General features: G+C 44.7%; 1 protein-coding gene across 2 annotated transcripts in view; it reads right to left on the minus strand.

Annotated features, from left to right (window-relative positions):
* Positions 1-287: 287 nt before the first annotated feature.
* Positions 288-15,260, minus strand: part of PCNX4 (pecanex homolog 4 (Drosophila)) — a 44,840-nt gene continuing 29,867 nt past the window's right edge. For both annotated transcript variants that reach the window (XM_018562580.1, XM_018562572.1), the window contains 3 exons: positions 11,168-12,213; positions 10,525-10,711; positions 288-908 (listed from right to left, as the gene is read on the minus strand). In XM_018562580.1, the coding sequence (XP_018418082.1) occupies positions 657-908; positions 10,525-10,711; positions 11,168-12,213 (1,485 nt within the window). In that variant the 3' untranslated portion in view covers positions 288-656. The remainder of the gene's footprint in view (positions 909-10,524; positions 10,712-11,167; positions 12,214-15,260) is intronic.

The raw sequence follows: 15,260 nt of genomic DNA on the forward strand, positions 1-15,260 counted from the left end.
CAGGGCATCATGTGTCACAAAAAAAAGGTACATGTACATTTTTTCAGCGATTGCCGAGTGGATGTAACCCCGTTGAAATCAATGAGGCCGCGCAGCAACTGCTGTGTGCATAGGCATACGATGGCGAGGTCCCGGGTATCGCTTTGATCTGAACCTAGCTTAATGGCTGAGGCAAGCTGAAGGAGCTACTGACTACAGATGTTGCCATCCTTAAAATATATATATAAAAAGGAAGACAATACAACCCATCACCTTTCTTGAATTATCCACTATGGGTGGATTGGTCCTTTAAGCTGAAAATCACAAATGCCAGGAGTATCACTGTAGTTTACTACAATCAAAATGAACAGTTTATAAAATAATTATTTTATATTATACACATTTGGTCAAACATTTTTTTGTGTACACATATTTACACAGGAAGCCATGACCTAATTTTAGTCACTCGTCAATATGCTACTGGTATTGATAAAAGTGAATGAATACAGTGACTTAGAGGTAATGTGACGGGTAACATCATTGTAACCAACCGGAGCGTGCGGTTCATTATAGTGTGACATGTCTGAACAAGGAAAGTCCAAGAGCAGCATCTATTCCTGTGCACTAGGTTATAATTTAGTGTTTTCCACTGAACATGCAGAAACACAGTAGAGGGATTAATACAAAGGCACATGGAGAGGTACAGAGGAATAGATCGGGTATCCAAGAGGCGGATCTGCCGCTTGCACTGTTAAGTTCCGTAGTAGCACTGGGTGAGCCTGTATGCTATATCGCTCCTCGTCATCGTTTGTGGCGTACAGAAGTTCCCAGGAAAGGTTCGCCCACTGACCTCGAACAGCTTCTGCATTAAGTTTTCCAATCTGCACCAGCTGCTCTTGAAGGGTGAGCACTCTGCCAGTGTAGACGCCCTGAATGCAAGGAAAATATTGGTTAATACATCTGCTAACCACCAGATTTACATGTAATATGCAGCATCTGCTAAACATGGACATATAGCAGGCTACTGCTCGAATTAAAGCTAAACTCAATGCAAACAGCTAAACACACAATATAAATATATGTATAGGAATCGTCTTACCTGCCCAAGTATTTATACTGCTTTCTATTCAGTCCTGATATTTACACAGTCCTGCCAGATAACATGGTGACCGGACTTAAAAGTGATAGTGCTAGGTTCCCTCCCAGCTTCCAGTCAGTGACCGGACATTAAAGGAGCAGCAACAAACTGCTGAGTTCATCTCTTTTCTCTCTCCTTCAGTCAGCATGTTCATTTAAATTCAGTACATCAGATTGGCTCTCAGTGACATTTTTTAAGAGATGTGTACTGACCCACGGAGCCACCAGAGCATCCACTGCCTACACTAGAGGATTCCTGTATATGGAGACAAACCTGTCCAGTTATTGAATCTGAAGGCCAGAAGCTTCACACCTGGCATCCTTAATCTGCAACACAGATTCTGGAACACCTCCAAGTGTTAGGACCAAACTCTGGGGTCCAGACAGTGCCGGCTGAGAAAAACTTGCAGCAAATTCTCTATGCCTGGAATGTACATGGGTTACAAGGCTGGAACATGAAATTCTGCCCAGAGCAGAATCCAATCTACCTCTCTTGCTGCGTTAAGACTTCTGGTTCCTCCTTGATGATTGATGTACACCATCACAGTGGTCCAACTGAATCCAGATTGGATGACACTCCAATAGAATGGTCCAACATTTCAGAGACAGACAAATTTCCAGAAATTCCAGGATTTTGGAGATCAAGAGAAAAGACTCTGATGATGACCAAGTCTCCTGTACTGACAGATTGCCCAGGACTCATCCTCAGCATAACAGCCATGAGAATACTCTAAAAGATTGGAAGAAAGGACTTTTTTTCTACTCCAATGCCAAATTCCTGGGCCACCAAGATAGGGTTAACCTGGTCCTGGATTCCAAATGAATTGGTCTGTCCAGAGACCAAATCATCTAGTCCCATGACAACAGAATATTGCTTTGTGGAGGCCTGGAGTGAAACGGACATGGAATTGCCTACCCAGCATGACAGGCTTGCATATATCATGAAACTCCTCCAAAAGATGGGGGAGGATGGATTTCCCTGACTCCAGAGACAGATTTCTGAGCCATCAAACCAGATTCAAGCCTGGTCCTTGGTGACAAATCAGTCTATCCAGTACCAGATTAACTTTTCCCATGATGACAGAATGTTGTGTTGATGAGGTCTGGAGTATAAATGAGCAAATGTAATGTCTGGCCAGTGAAAGCCATATTGTCCAACAGAGCCCACATTGGCTGTTTCCATAACAGGAGGTTGTCTAACTATCCCACAATGGGAAAGTCATAAGTGTGCAGTAAGGATAATGCTGGGCTAGGACCCTGGTGAGTACCCCAGGTGCAGATGAAAAAGGCTGAAGAACACCGCCACAAACTGGTAGTGCAGGGGATCAACAGCAAAGCATAGGAATCGCTGACATGTTGGAAAGATTATCCACAAACGCAAGAAAGTGTCCCTGTTGTAGGGAGAGGATGACAGATTTGGTGGATTTCATGCAGAATTTCTAAACCCGAATGAAGATATTCAGAGTTTTGAGATCCAAGATGAGGCAAATGTTCCCTTTTGGGTTTGGGCATTGTGAACAGGTTAGAGTAAAACCTTTAAAATCGTTCTGCCATGGATATGTGGCAATGACACCTTGATCCAGAGATCTGCTAATCAGTGCAATGAGACAGCAAGGTTGGAGGTAAGAAACCCAAGAGGAAGCAGGGAGCAAGACACTGGTCTGTAGTCCTGTTATAGCACCTCCCGCACCCAAGTGTCTGAGATGCAAGCTGTCCAAGTGTCTTTAAAAGATAACAAACAAACATCCCTCCACTGTGGAATGTGGGGGCGCACCTTCATGCTAAGGAAGACTTGTCAGAGGATTTGGCAGACTTTAGAGTGCCAGACCTTGTGGGTGGACTGGGTGCTAAGGTTGGGGGGTTCTCGACGTGGAGTGAAGAAACAAAAAGAGCATTTCTCCCTTCTAGTCAGACAGGGAGAAGGCTTTGCTGTCTGTTGCTTCTTCCGGAGAGGACGATGGGTGCTCTTGCCACCAGTAGCATCCTTTATAATATTTTTCACAGCTGGTTCCATTGTCCCTTGAAGGCCAAGCGAGTGGGATTTTTTATTTGTTTATTTTTTTAAACACAAGGGTTCCACAGTCCAGCACTTTAGCCAAAGTGCCCCACGCATAAGTACTGAAATGAGACACATGTGGGAAATGAGAAGAGAGTTTTCTAGCAAACTATCACTGCTGAAGTTTAACTCTACAACCATCTGGTACATATGTTCAATAATCAAGGGATCAACTGCAGCAGTGGTTAGATTTCTTTTACAGGATTTTGACCAATCAGACATGGTTTGACAAAGTAAAGTCACAGCCAAGATTGGGTGATGGAGAGGACTCACCAAGAACTCAGAGAACAGAGCTCTACAAAAAACAGCTTCCAACTGCACATCAATTAGGTCCCTGAAGACAGGCACACCCTCTCCTGGAATAGAAAGTGTCTTCTTGTTGAGATGGGACATGGTTAGATCTACAGTGGAAATAGACTACTTCTGTACATGACCCTCACCAGATGGATAGAACCCTAATATCTACTTAGGTAAGCAAAAAATTTACCAGGAAGCTTCCAATCTCCATACAGAAATAGTTGGAAAACAGGGTGCAAAAGGGAAGTCTTTGCCTTAGGCCTTAGGAGTTTTTAAACGACTGGAGACATCATTGGTAAAGGCAACAGTATGACCCTCTAATTTCAGAGTGGTGCACACTGCATCAATGAGAGCCTAAATGGTTTCCTTTAATTTGGGAGCAATTTGGCACTATTCCCATCCACGGCAAAGAAATGGTAGGCACGGGGGAAGAAGGCATCCAGTATCCTAGGCAAACAAGGTAGATCTCAGTGCTTGTCCAACTGGCCCACTCACTAAGTGGGTCTTCTGAAACAGGGCAAGCGCTAAGTTGCGTTGCGCCAGTGGTTCTGGCCCAAGAAAGTGCTCTGCAGCTAATTATTATTATAACGGAGCATGGAAAGAGCCCCACATGGAACCCAGTGCCTGAAGGTCACTTCCAGGCAACGTCCAGTTGAGTGTGGAGGTGGTACTTCAAAAGCCAGGCTGAAGATAAGCCTCCAGTAGTGATGTGGAAAAAGAGTCTTGATCAAGGAATATATCAAAGAAGAAAAAAAGTGATAGCAAAAATGAGGTTAGTCTTTAACCCAGAAGAGCTGAGGAAAATACACCCATCCTCCTAAGGCGCTAGCAAAAAACTGTGGCATGCTAATAGTAGGAGGGATTATCCTGGGCTGGTCTGCAGTTTTTGTTTGCCAGTGTCCAATCCATTTGTAGGTGGTAGTATAACCCGAAGGTATAAGACCTACTGTGTTCCTCAATGGGTATGAAAGAGAAGAACCTTTAAAGCGACTTTGTCAAGTCTCTGAAAAATTCTCCGTGGTAGGTTGCTGTGAATGAAGATGTATACTCTCCTCTCCAGCAGCTCGTGCCTCGAGCCTTGACAAAGTTGATTTTCTTTTGTGTTAGAAACAACTGCATCTCAGTGGAGAACGGCTGAAAGAATTTAACAAACACTCTTGGCTGCCCTAGTGTTCCTGGCTTTTCACCCATATTGCACAATAGTGGCTTCAACCTTTTACTACATTTAGATTTTTACAAGACTTTACTTGTTATGGTTATTACACTAGATAAGCGTACGAGATGTCACCCTGTCGGAACAGCTGCCTCTGATCCCTTGTAAGCACAAGCAGCTGACACATGAAGAAAATAAGTAACTAAATCATAAAGCAAAGTTTATTACAGGTCTCTTGGACTACAGGCATTATATTTGTAGATTAATACTACATGATTTAGGACAGAGGTGGGCGACCTCTGGGTCAGTACACCAAATAAGAGTCCCACAGTCAGTTTTTAGGGACTGTAAATTATTGAAAATAATAAAGGCAGGCCTCAAAATTTCCACTCGCCCCCTCGCAATTGGTGAGTGTAATGACAGCGAAGGGGTGCGCCGCCCTTGCTGTCATTCGCTCGCGTCTGTTCTCTCTTCTCTTTCTCGGCTGCTGCAGCTTCAGGGCGGGCGAGAAGGCGAAGAGAGAACAGAAGCGAACGATCACCGCAGCAGTAGTGTCCCATCCAGAGCCGGCACTAGCTCTCTGCGCTCTCTCTCCTCCTGGCCGCTGCAACTTCAGCTCCACGAAGCGGGCACTCAGAGAGGCGGCTCTGATCACACCTGTTATTGCTCCCCCCCTCCGAGTCCACATATTTTGGACGTTATTAATCTGAGTTGCCCCACTCAGTTTGCCTGTCACTTGTGGCCATATTGAGTGGGGCACTCATATTAATAACGTGCTGGATTAGTCTGACCCAGGGGCGGACTAGGCCCGGAGGCAGGGTGGCAATTGCCCCCCGGGCCTCTCTGATACCTTTGCAAATGCTCCCCGCCGCCCCAAGCCCTTCATCTCTCTCCTCTCGGCAGCAGCAGAGCGACCAAGAGGGGAGATTAAATGCTTACCGCGGCAGTGGGGGGCGTTTGCAAAGGTATCAGAGAGGCTTGGGGGCAATTGCCACCCTGCCTACGGGCCCAGACCGCCCCTGGGTCAGACTAATCCAGCACGTTATTAATCTTAGTGCCCCACTCAATATGACCGCAAGCGAAGGGCAAACTGAGTGGGGCAACTCAGATTAATAAGTCCGAAAGATGTGGACTGGGAGGGGGGCTCTTTAAGACTGCTCTGACTGCGGTGGCGGGGAGAAGAGAACAAGAAGCTGGACTGCCATCATCTGCGCCTGCTTCGATTGGGCTCCTTGGCGGCCACAGCTGTTTCCTCCACCCACTTCAGCTGCCATTGGTGGGAGAGGAAGACTGCCGAACTGCAGTTGGCCGGCTTCTGCTGAGCGGGAGAGAGCACCTGGAACCGGCTGGACGTGTAGAAAACCTTGCTGCTCCCCAACCATCACCAGGAGAAGAAGAGGTCAAAGCAACTGTAAGTCCCTGTACTTTCTTTGTGACCTCTGCACTGCGTTACATACTGACCGCTGACCTCTGTACTGCGCAGGGCAGGGGAGGGGTAAGGGGGGGCTACTGGTGGTTAGTAGCTTTTAAGATCTGGCTAGTAGCTTAGGACTTGAAATTTTGAGCCCTGATAAAAGGGAATGTCTACTCTTGATGATTAAAGTGCATGTAAGCCCTAAGAATGAGCCTATATTATTTGCTTCTTTTAGCTCCGTTAAATTTACGATTGAAAGCAAACATACATACAAGTATTAGCTCTTCCACCAGCCAGGGGTGCATACCTACTGGGATCCGTTCCTCCCCACAGCATCCAGACACAAACATAAAAAGCTGCACTTCTGTTTTCTTTTTCCTTAATATCCAAATGAAAGTGAGTGAGATTTATTGGCAGAAATGCAAACTCACAAAGCCAGACTGCGGCACGTCATTGCACTGCCAGACCCTCTCCTACTCCTTTGACAAGTTTCTTCCCCATAGAGCTCATATTGGGGAGAAACAAGTCAAAGGAGTAGGAGAGGATCTGGTGGTGAAGTCATGTTCCATACTCTGGCTTTGCGAGTGTATCTGTTCCATAGATGCAAAATGATACCAGTTGATCTGACAGAAATCCAGTTGGTAATTCTCTGTGCTGAGCTGGAATGTCAATCAGTGTTATCAGCTCTGCCCACTTCACTTCTGTACAGTACAGAACACCCCCTCCCCAAGTTACGGAGATGAGGAGAGGGAAAGTTATTCTGTTGTCCAAAACAAACTAGGGAGACCATGCTGCTCCTAGACACAGTACAGTGAGTGAGCATTGTCATACTAGGACAGAAAGTGTATTACTGGTAGAATTGCCAGGTGGAAAAAAAAACTAAAAAGGGGCCGTCACATCCAAGGAATGATAAACTTCACTACAATACATTTTTTTTAGGTTCAAAGAAGAACTCCAAGAGTTAATAAAATTAACCCTTGCAATGGGGCTACCCCACTGCTAGGATTAATTTTAATAGAGTGGGGGCTCTAGGTTACATTAGGTTAGGGGGCTAGGGAGAGTGCGTTTGTTTAATTGTATTGATAAAAGTGAGTTTGTTAAAATTGAAATTTCAGCAAAAGTCTTTTTTTCCTATTCTGAGCAGAGTACGGATGGGCTAAAACCATCGTCATGCTTTTATTGCTCAAGAACAGATGGGGGTGCAGGGGCCGACCCCGCCTGTTCTTGATTGAATTCACTGGAGACCCTCCTTCCTCTTGTTTGGAAGTTTCTTATTCTTGTGGGAGCCGCCTCATCGAGTCCTCCAAATTCCACAAGAGAGAAAAGCTATCACAAATGTGGATTACCGAGAACAAAAACACTTAGTGCTTCTTCTACACACATTTATGTTTTTATTGCCGTCTGTGTTCCTGTTAGGAAGAGTTCCCCTTGCTTTCTGCACACAAGATAGTTGGTAACACACAGCCACAACACACAAGAAAGGCTACATCCAGGTTGCAAAAATATCCCAAGATGCCAGAAATATTTAAGCAATAACAAGCACTTCTTTTCAAGACACTGCTCTCTGCTTAAGTCATGGTCCATGCTATATGTCTAGAATGTCTTAAGCCATGCTGGAATCTGTTTGGGTAACTGAGCTGTTAAAGGCAACAAGAACCCTTTCACTACCAACAATGAAAGTGATACAGCAAAAACAGAACTGCTTGCAGCTGACCAGCTCAGCATCCCTTAAGTCGGCTGTATTTTCTGAGCCTGTAAGCTCATGGTAGCTTCAGCAAGTACACTCAAATAGTACCTGACACTTTGTATTTACCTGGGCGGATATAAGCAGCAGCTAACAAGCTGGCAATTATATCCAGTATGCAAACTTGGTGGTTCTATGCAGCTCCCCTGCATGGCTTTGTGTATGAGATAGGGCAGCGAAATGCCTGCTGATCGCATTCACAAGCCTGCAGTGATCCCTCTTTTTCTTGATCAGTGTCCCCTCCAGTGTCCCTTTCTCTGTTTTGTCCCTTTCCCCTTCCTGGCACTCCCCCTGGCCTCTTAACAGCATTTCCCAACCGTCAAAACGACAGTCGGGACTTGTAGAGTAAAACAGCAGCTGCAGGAACAGTTGCCACCAAACATGGACTCCAAAGAAATACAAACAAGTAATAATGTTACTTTGTATTTCTTCTGAATGGCATCTGATGAGTGTTTACAACTACTTCTCAGACAAGACTCAGAAAAAATACAAAAAAACATTATTACTTTGTACTTACTCAGTTTCATTCATATGAAGATCAAAGGAGTTACCCTAGATCTGCATTTGATGTTAAAGTGACATTAAAGGCTATTCCCCCCATCCAATGTTAGTGAAGGGACTTACCTTAAATGATGCCTCTTTATTCGATCATCTTCTTTACTGTCCTTCTCAGTTGTCCCTCCAGCGCTGGTGCGGGTCTCCGATCCAGCATTGAATCCTCTGTCCTCCTCTTCTCTGATGTCCCGGGTGCACGCTGCTCCATAGATTTACCTTGTGTCTCTCCTCATCTCCCGGCCGAACATCTGAACTGCGCATTCGTCCGCCCCAGGATCCTTTGCGGCCGCATGAGGCTCTTCAGATGTTCGAACGGGAGCGTGCGGCGAAGGCACAGGTAAGTTTAAACCAGTTTCCAAAGGTTTAAAAAAAAAGTTTTTGCATATATATGACTGCTTGCTAGCAATAGATATATGCAAAATAAATGTGAGGGTTTCATAATCCTTTAGAGCAGTGTTTTTCAACCTTTTTTGTGCAAAGGCACACTTTTTTCATGAAAAAAATCACGAGGCACACCACCATTAGAAAATGTTAAAAATTTTTTACCTCTGTGCCTATATTGACTATATATATATATATAAAGTAATTCTCTTGAATAGGAATCAAATAAACACAAAGAAATTATTTTATAATTACTTTATTATGAAATAATAAAGTATTTTAAAATTGTTCGTATTTCTGTTCAATCCATGACTTAACTTCACACTTCACACAAATACGTTTTAAATTCAAACTGTAGCACTGACGTAGCCCTGGTTAAAGTAGGGTTCAGTGGGGTCTCACTAGTCTTGGTTAAACCCCACAGAGCCCTGGTGAGACCCTACCAAGCCCTGCTTTAACCAGGGCTCTGTAGGGTCTCACCAGAGCTATGTGGGGGTCTCACCAGCCTGGTTAGACCCCTCAGAGCCCTGGTGAGATCCCACACTGCCCTGGTTAAACCCGGACTCTGTAGGGTCTCACCAGCACCAGGGCTCCGTAGGGTCTCACACGGGGCTCTATGGGGTCCCACCATGGCTATGTGCGATTTCACCAGCCTGGTGAGACCCCTCAGGGCCCTGGCAAGACCCCACAGAGCCCTGGCAAGATCCCACAGAGCCCTGGTCTCACCAGGGCTCCATGGGGTCTCACCATGGCTTTGTGGGGTCTCACCAGGGCTCATAGGGGGTCTCACCACACTCCGGGGGGAAACACCTTCACCCCCTTCTCTTTCCTAGGAAGCCGGGTTAGGGGGGGGCTTTACATTTGGTTCTGCCCTCTGCGGTTAGAATGAGTCACACTTTAATGATCACACATATTGTTAACTCCTTCATGGCACACCCAGCGTTACCACACAACCCCAAAAGCCCCATGGCTTTGTGGGGTCTCACCAGGGTAGCAGATTTTGCCTTGTACACACATGCGATGACTCACCGGCCCAAGAGTGAGGAGGAGACTCAGCCCAAGTGATTCCGTCAGGTAACGAAGGGAAGGGGGAGGAGTCTATGTCCGTGACGTCACCGGACTCCTCCCTCCTTCCCTTCGTTACCCATCACGGACAACTACATCACCCGACTCCTCCCCCCTTCCCTTCATTAGCCGACAGAGCCACTCGGGGAAGGGGGGAGGAGTCCGGTGACGTCGATGTCCGTGACGTCACCGGATCTCCGACGGAAGACCCGGAAGCCGGCGGAGAGGTGAGTAACTTTGATCGATCAAAATAATTTTGATCGATCAAAGAAATTAACGATTAATCGACGGCACACTAGTGTGCCGCGGCACAGTGGTTGAAAAACGCTGCTTTAGAGCAATCTTTTCAAAATTAAACTTATTTCCATGTAACTCTTCTTAAATCCTTCTTCCTTATCTGTACTTTTTTCTGTTGCTTCTTTTTTTAAAACATATGTTTTTCAGGCCCAATTACATTTATGTGGTGCAGCGATGCGTGACATAACTTACGTTCCCGCACCACAAAAATGGAAATGGGCCCTCAATACTAATGGCAGCTTATTAAAATCAATGGAACAGTGGAAGTGCCACACATTTTTATACAATATCCAAAACTAAAAAGAAAATATTGGCTTATGATACACCTTAAAAACACAAATGACAGTTTGTGTACATATAACATGGCAGTTAACATTATAGTCGTGCTAATTCATGTGCCCAATTTTTGTTACACATTTTGCTTACTTCTGTAAAATTGGCCTTACCGTGTTTGGGTCATGGCCCAGGGAGAAGAGGTATGGTTTCTCTTGTAAAACAGCCTGCTGCCACTCGGAATCTGAGACCAAACCAATGTACCAATCGTTGTCGTACTCTTCAAGGTAATTAAGAAGCTCCTTGAAATCTTCCACTGGCCCTAGGCTTGCCTTATCAACCATAAGTTTAAAGGTATACCTGCAAGATAAATTCACAGATGTAAAAAGAATATACATTTTCATATGCATGGTGAGGCTTAAAGTTTGACTTTGATAGGTCACATAACCAGCATCTTCTCTTCCGAGCACTTTTTTTTCCCCTCGTCATCAATGGCACTCCACTTCCTTCAGTCTCAAAACAAGTGGAGCGCAATGCAAATTTGTAAATCACAACGATGCGCTTTATAAATTTGCATGCTTTTCTTTATAAAGCCTCCCTGTGAGTATGAATGTGTAAGCCCTTTTGTGTTGAGTTGCTTCTCGGTGATTATGTCATTTTATTCCTTGCTTCTGCTAAATAGCTGATGGTGGGTGTACACAAATACATGATCCTTAAAATGACATGATCATGTTTACCAGCAACAACATAATTTTCTTTTCATCTAATTTTTGGAAATGAACTCTATGATTTTTAGAAAATAAATCAGAACTTTACCTGAATGCTTTGAGTGCAAGCTGAAATAGTTCTGGATTTCCAGTTAACCAATCCAAAGAAATAGACCACGGGATCCCTCCCAAATATGCTCGAAACAACCAGGCCGAACTAGGAGATGAGTTTTCCATGCCAAAAAAGGCATAATAAATAGACGTCAACCCTTGAATGTACAAGTCTCTTAGTGCCCTGTCTCCGATACCCTCCTCGAGTAGAGCAGAGGGCTTCTTACTTAAATGATGAAAGTCTAACTGAGACAAAACAAACTCATACCAGTCTGATGGAAACATCTGTTTCATCTCCCTCATTTTCAAATTTAACAAGGAAACAAATATCCAGTCTTGAGGTATACTGAGGAACTTTGAGTATGAGGAATTGAACTCCACCATTTTGAAATGTTCAACGTGAGTTACGTTTCCTCGGTCAGTTGCAGGAAGACCAAAGCCTACTACAGAGTACAGCTTATCTACTGCTACATCTTGCTCCACATGAGCATCGATATGTGTCTGGACACTGCCGGGGATGGAAAACCCACCACTGGCTGCAGCTATGACTGGTTTGATTCCAGAAGTCTTTGGATGTGGAAGAATTTCGAAGATGTCATCATCAGACCACTCATCACCAACTTCTTCATGAAAACTTTCCAGATCCTTTAAGGATTCTTTGTGTTCTAGGTGGCGTGGACCTACCAAATCTTGGCGTTTCTCAGACAGGCTCATCTCTTTCTCTTCCCTTTGATCTGTGTGCTTGCCTTCTTGGACCTTTGACTTTTTGTAGCAAGTCTGAATAAGCACCCACAAAAGCACTTTAATGAAATCGTCTTTGAATTGTTTCAAGTTGTCATGTGAGTCGATAATGCCAGACAAGACGTTCCGGGCATCAGAGTACACTCTGACTGGAACAACAGTGCATGGCGTTAAGACGTTCCCAAAATGGTTGTTGAAGGCAAACCGACTGGTATTTTCTGCCTGCTCAAAGGCCATTTCGAAAACTTCATCCACTCTCCGAGCTTCGGCTGTATGACAAGAAGTCTCCTGCAACTCTAATCCCTGGGACAGATAAAGAATGCCAAGATTAAGTCCCCACCATCATGTTAAATTACTAGCATATGCTGCAGATTTAAGGTAAACACCAGTCAAATATGAAATGTTCCACTCAAGTACTTATGAGATGAGTGCCTTAAAATCCATCCAGGAATTAATTATCCGATACTGACTATCATACACACTAAATTCATATGGTTGCCGATATCTAGATTCTGTATGGTCCTGATCCTGAAAAATGCTTGTTTTCTTTCAACGCCTTCTGTAGTTCTCAGAGAGGGATTTTGTACAGCACAGAATCATGAAATAAGATTCTCTAGCCTAGTCACAGTGAATTAGATAACCATCTGATCAAACCTAAATTAAAGGAGAACTATGAGGTGAGTGCTTTTCACTCACCTCATAGTTCTAGCCGACCTGTGACAATGAGACTGTCACAGGTCGGCTCAGTAGATTCGGAGGTGAGCGAACACATGCTGGTGTTCGCTCACTTCTCGATCCTGTCACGGCTCTCTGCCGTGACAGGGGAGGGGATGGATTCCCTCCTCCCCACTCCGATCCGCCAGTGCTGACTGGCGGAACGGACGGGGGAGGGGGCGGGTCAGCTGGCTCTGCCTCTAGATAGGCAGAGCCAACTGTCACTCACGCAGCTGGGCAGATCTCGACATTGATGTCGGGATCTGCTCCGGCTGCGCCATCTCAGTATACCGCGAGCGGTAGCTCGCTGTATACTGAGCTTAGGGTGACGGGAGGACACTAGGTTTGTGTCCTCCAGTTACCCTAAGGAGAACTATGGGGAAAAGCCCTGACCCCATAGTTCTCCTTTAAGTAGACTTTCTGATTTAAAAGGCAGACAGCTGAAATACAAAATTGCTAATTATTTTTCCTGCCAATGCATTTGAAATGATGTCCTGTTTTAAGATCCAGGTGCCCCACCTACTGTATATACTGTAATTAAGTCTCAGAAGTCCCGGCAGACTATACTAGATTTAAGCAATATAGCTGGATCAAAGACCCACTCCAGCTTATAACTGGGCAATAAAGTAGCAGGAGCATGCCAATGAGGTAATCCCACCGCTCTGCACGCTGCAAGCATGCAGACTATGTGAGACCATTTAAAAGAAAAGTATAATTTTTTTACCAATGGCAAAGAGAGGAGAGAGGAGAGGGCCAGCTGCTCACAGAATTCTCTTACTGCATCCTCTAACAGTGCTGCTGAGTGTAATATCCAGCGACTGTGAAGTGGCAGTGAAGTGAATTTTTTTTAGAAACAGCTGCAAGTAAAAGAATATACACAATTACACATATCTAATGTGGTCGGGGCTGTATCCTCCCTCTCCCCGAAAAATTCCCCATAAAATTCAGCTTTAATTATTTAAGTTTAGAGATATGACAAGAAGTCTCCTGCAACTCTAATCCCTGGGACAGATAAAGAATGCCAAGATTAAGTCCCCACCATCATGTTAAATTACTAGCATATGCTGCAGATTTAAGGTAAACACCAGTCAAATATGAAATGTTCCACTCAAGTACTTATGAGATGAGTGCCTTAAAATCCATCCAGGAATTAATTATCCGATACTGACTATCATACACACTAAATTCATATGGTTGCCGATATCTAGATTCTGTATGGTCCTGATCCTGAAAAATGCTTGTTTTCTTTCAACGCCTTCTGTAGTTCTCAGAGAGGGATTTTGTACAGCACAGAATCATGAAATAAGATTCTCTAGCCTAGTCACAGTGAATTAGATAACCATCTGATCAAACCTAAATTAAAGGAGAACTATGAGGTGAGTGCTTTTCACTCACCTCATAGTTCTAGCCGACCTGTGACAATGAGACTGTCACAGGTCGGCTCAGTAGATTCGGAGGTGAGCGAACACATGCTGGTGTTCGCTCACTTCTCGATCCTGTCACGGCTCTCTGCCGTGACAGGGGAGGGGATGGATTCCCTCCTCCCCACTCCGATCCGCCAGTGCTGACTGGCGGAACGGACGGGGGAGGGGGCGGGTCAGCTGGCTCTGCCTCTAGATAGGCAGAGCCAACTGTCACTCACGCAGCTGGGCAGATCTCGACATTGATGTCGGGATCTGCTCCGGCTGCGCCATCTCAGTATACCGCGAGCGGTAGCTCGCTGTATACTGAGCTTAGGGTGACGGGAGGACACTAGGTTTGTGTCCTCCAGTTACCCTAAGGAGAACTATGGGGAAAAGCCCTGACCCCATAGTTCTCCTTTAAGTAGACTTTCTGATTTAAAAGGCAGACAGCTGAAATACAAAATTGCTAATTATTTTTCCTGCCAATGCATTTGAAATGATGTCCTGTTTTAAGATCCAGGTGCCCCACCTACTGTATATACTGTAATTAAGTCTCAGAAGTCCCGGCAGACTATACTAGATTTAAGCAATATAGCTGGATCAAAGACCCACTCCAGCTTATAACTGGGCAATAAAGTAGCAGGAGCATGCCAATGAGGTAATCCCACCGCTCTGCACGCTGCAAGCATGCAGACTATGTGAGACCATTTAAAAGAAAAGTATAATTTTTTTACCAATGGCAAAGAGAGGAGAGAGGAGAGGGCCAGCTGCTCACAGAATTCTCTTACTGCATCCTCTAACAGTGCTGCTGAGTGTAATATCCAGCGACTGTGAAGTGGCAGTGAAGTGAATTTTTTTTAGAAACAGCTGCAAGTAAAAGAATATACACAATTACACATATCTAATGTGGTCGGGGCTGTATCCTCCCTCTCCCCGAAAAATTCCCCATAAAATTCAGCTTTAATTATTTAAGTTTAGAGCCCACTAAAATTATTGTAAAAGGACCAGGGTAAGGTTAAGACTTTTGTTGGGGTTTTAATGATGTCTGGGGCCCCATTCCCTCACTTCCTGTCCTGGTGACACATTTTCACCAAAAAAGTAATTTAGGGGGAAAAAAATAAAAGTTTCACAGAAGTTCTAACCCTTCCCCACTCAATCTAAAAGAAACATTTTGGCGAGCATCATGCTTTACTAAAAATATTTATAATTACCTGTAATTAAAAAAGAGCAAAG

Source organism: Nanorana parkeri, unplaced genomic scaffold (assembly GCF_000935625.1).
Source record: "Nanorana parkeri isolate BGI_ZX_2015 unplaced genomic scaffold, ASM93562v1 scaffold20, whole genome shotgun sequence".
Lineage (NCBI taxonomy): Eukaryota > Metazoa > Chordata > Amphibia > Anura > Dicroglossidae > Nanorana > Nanorana parkeri.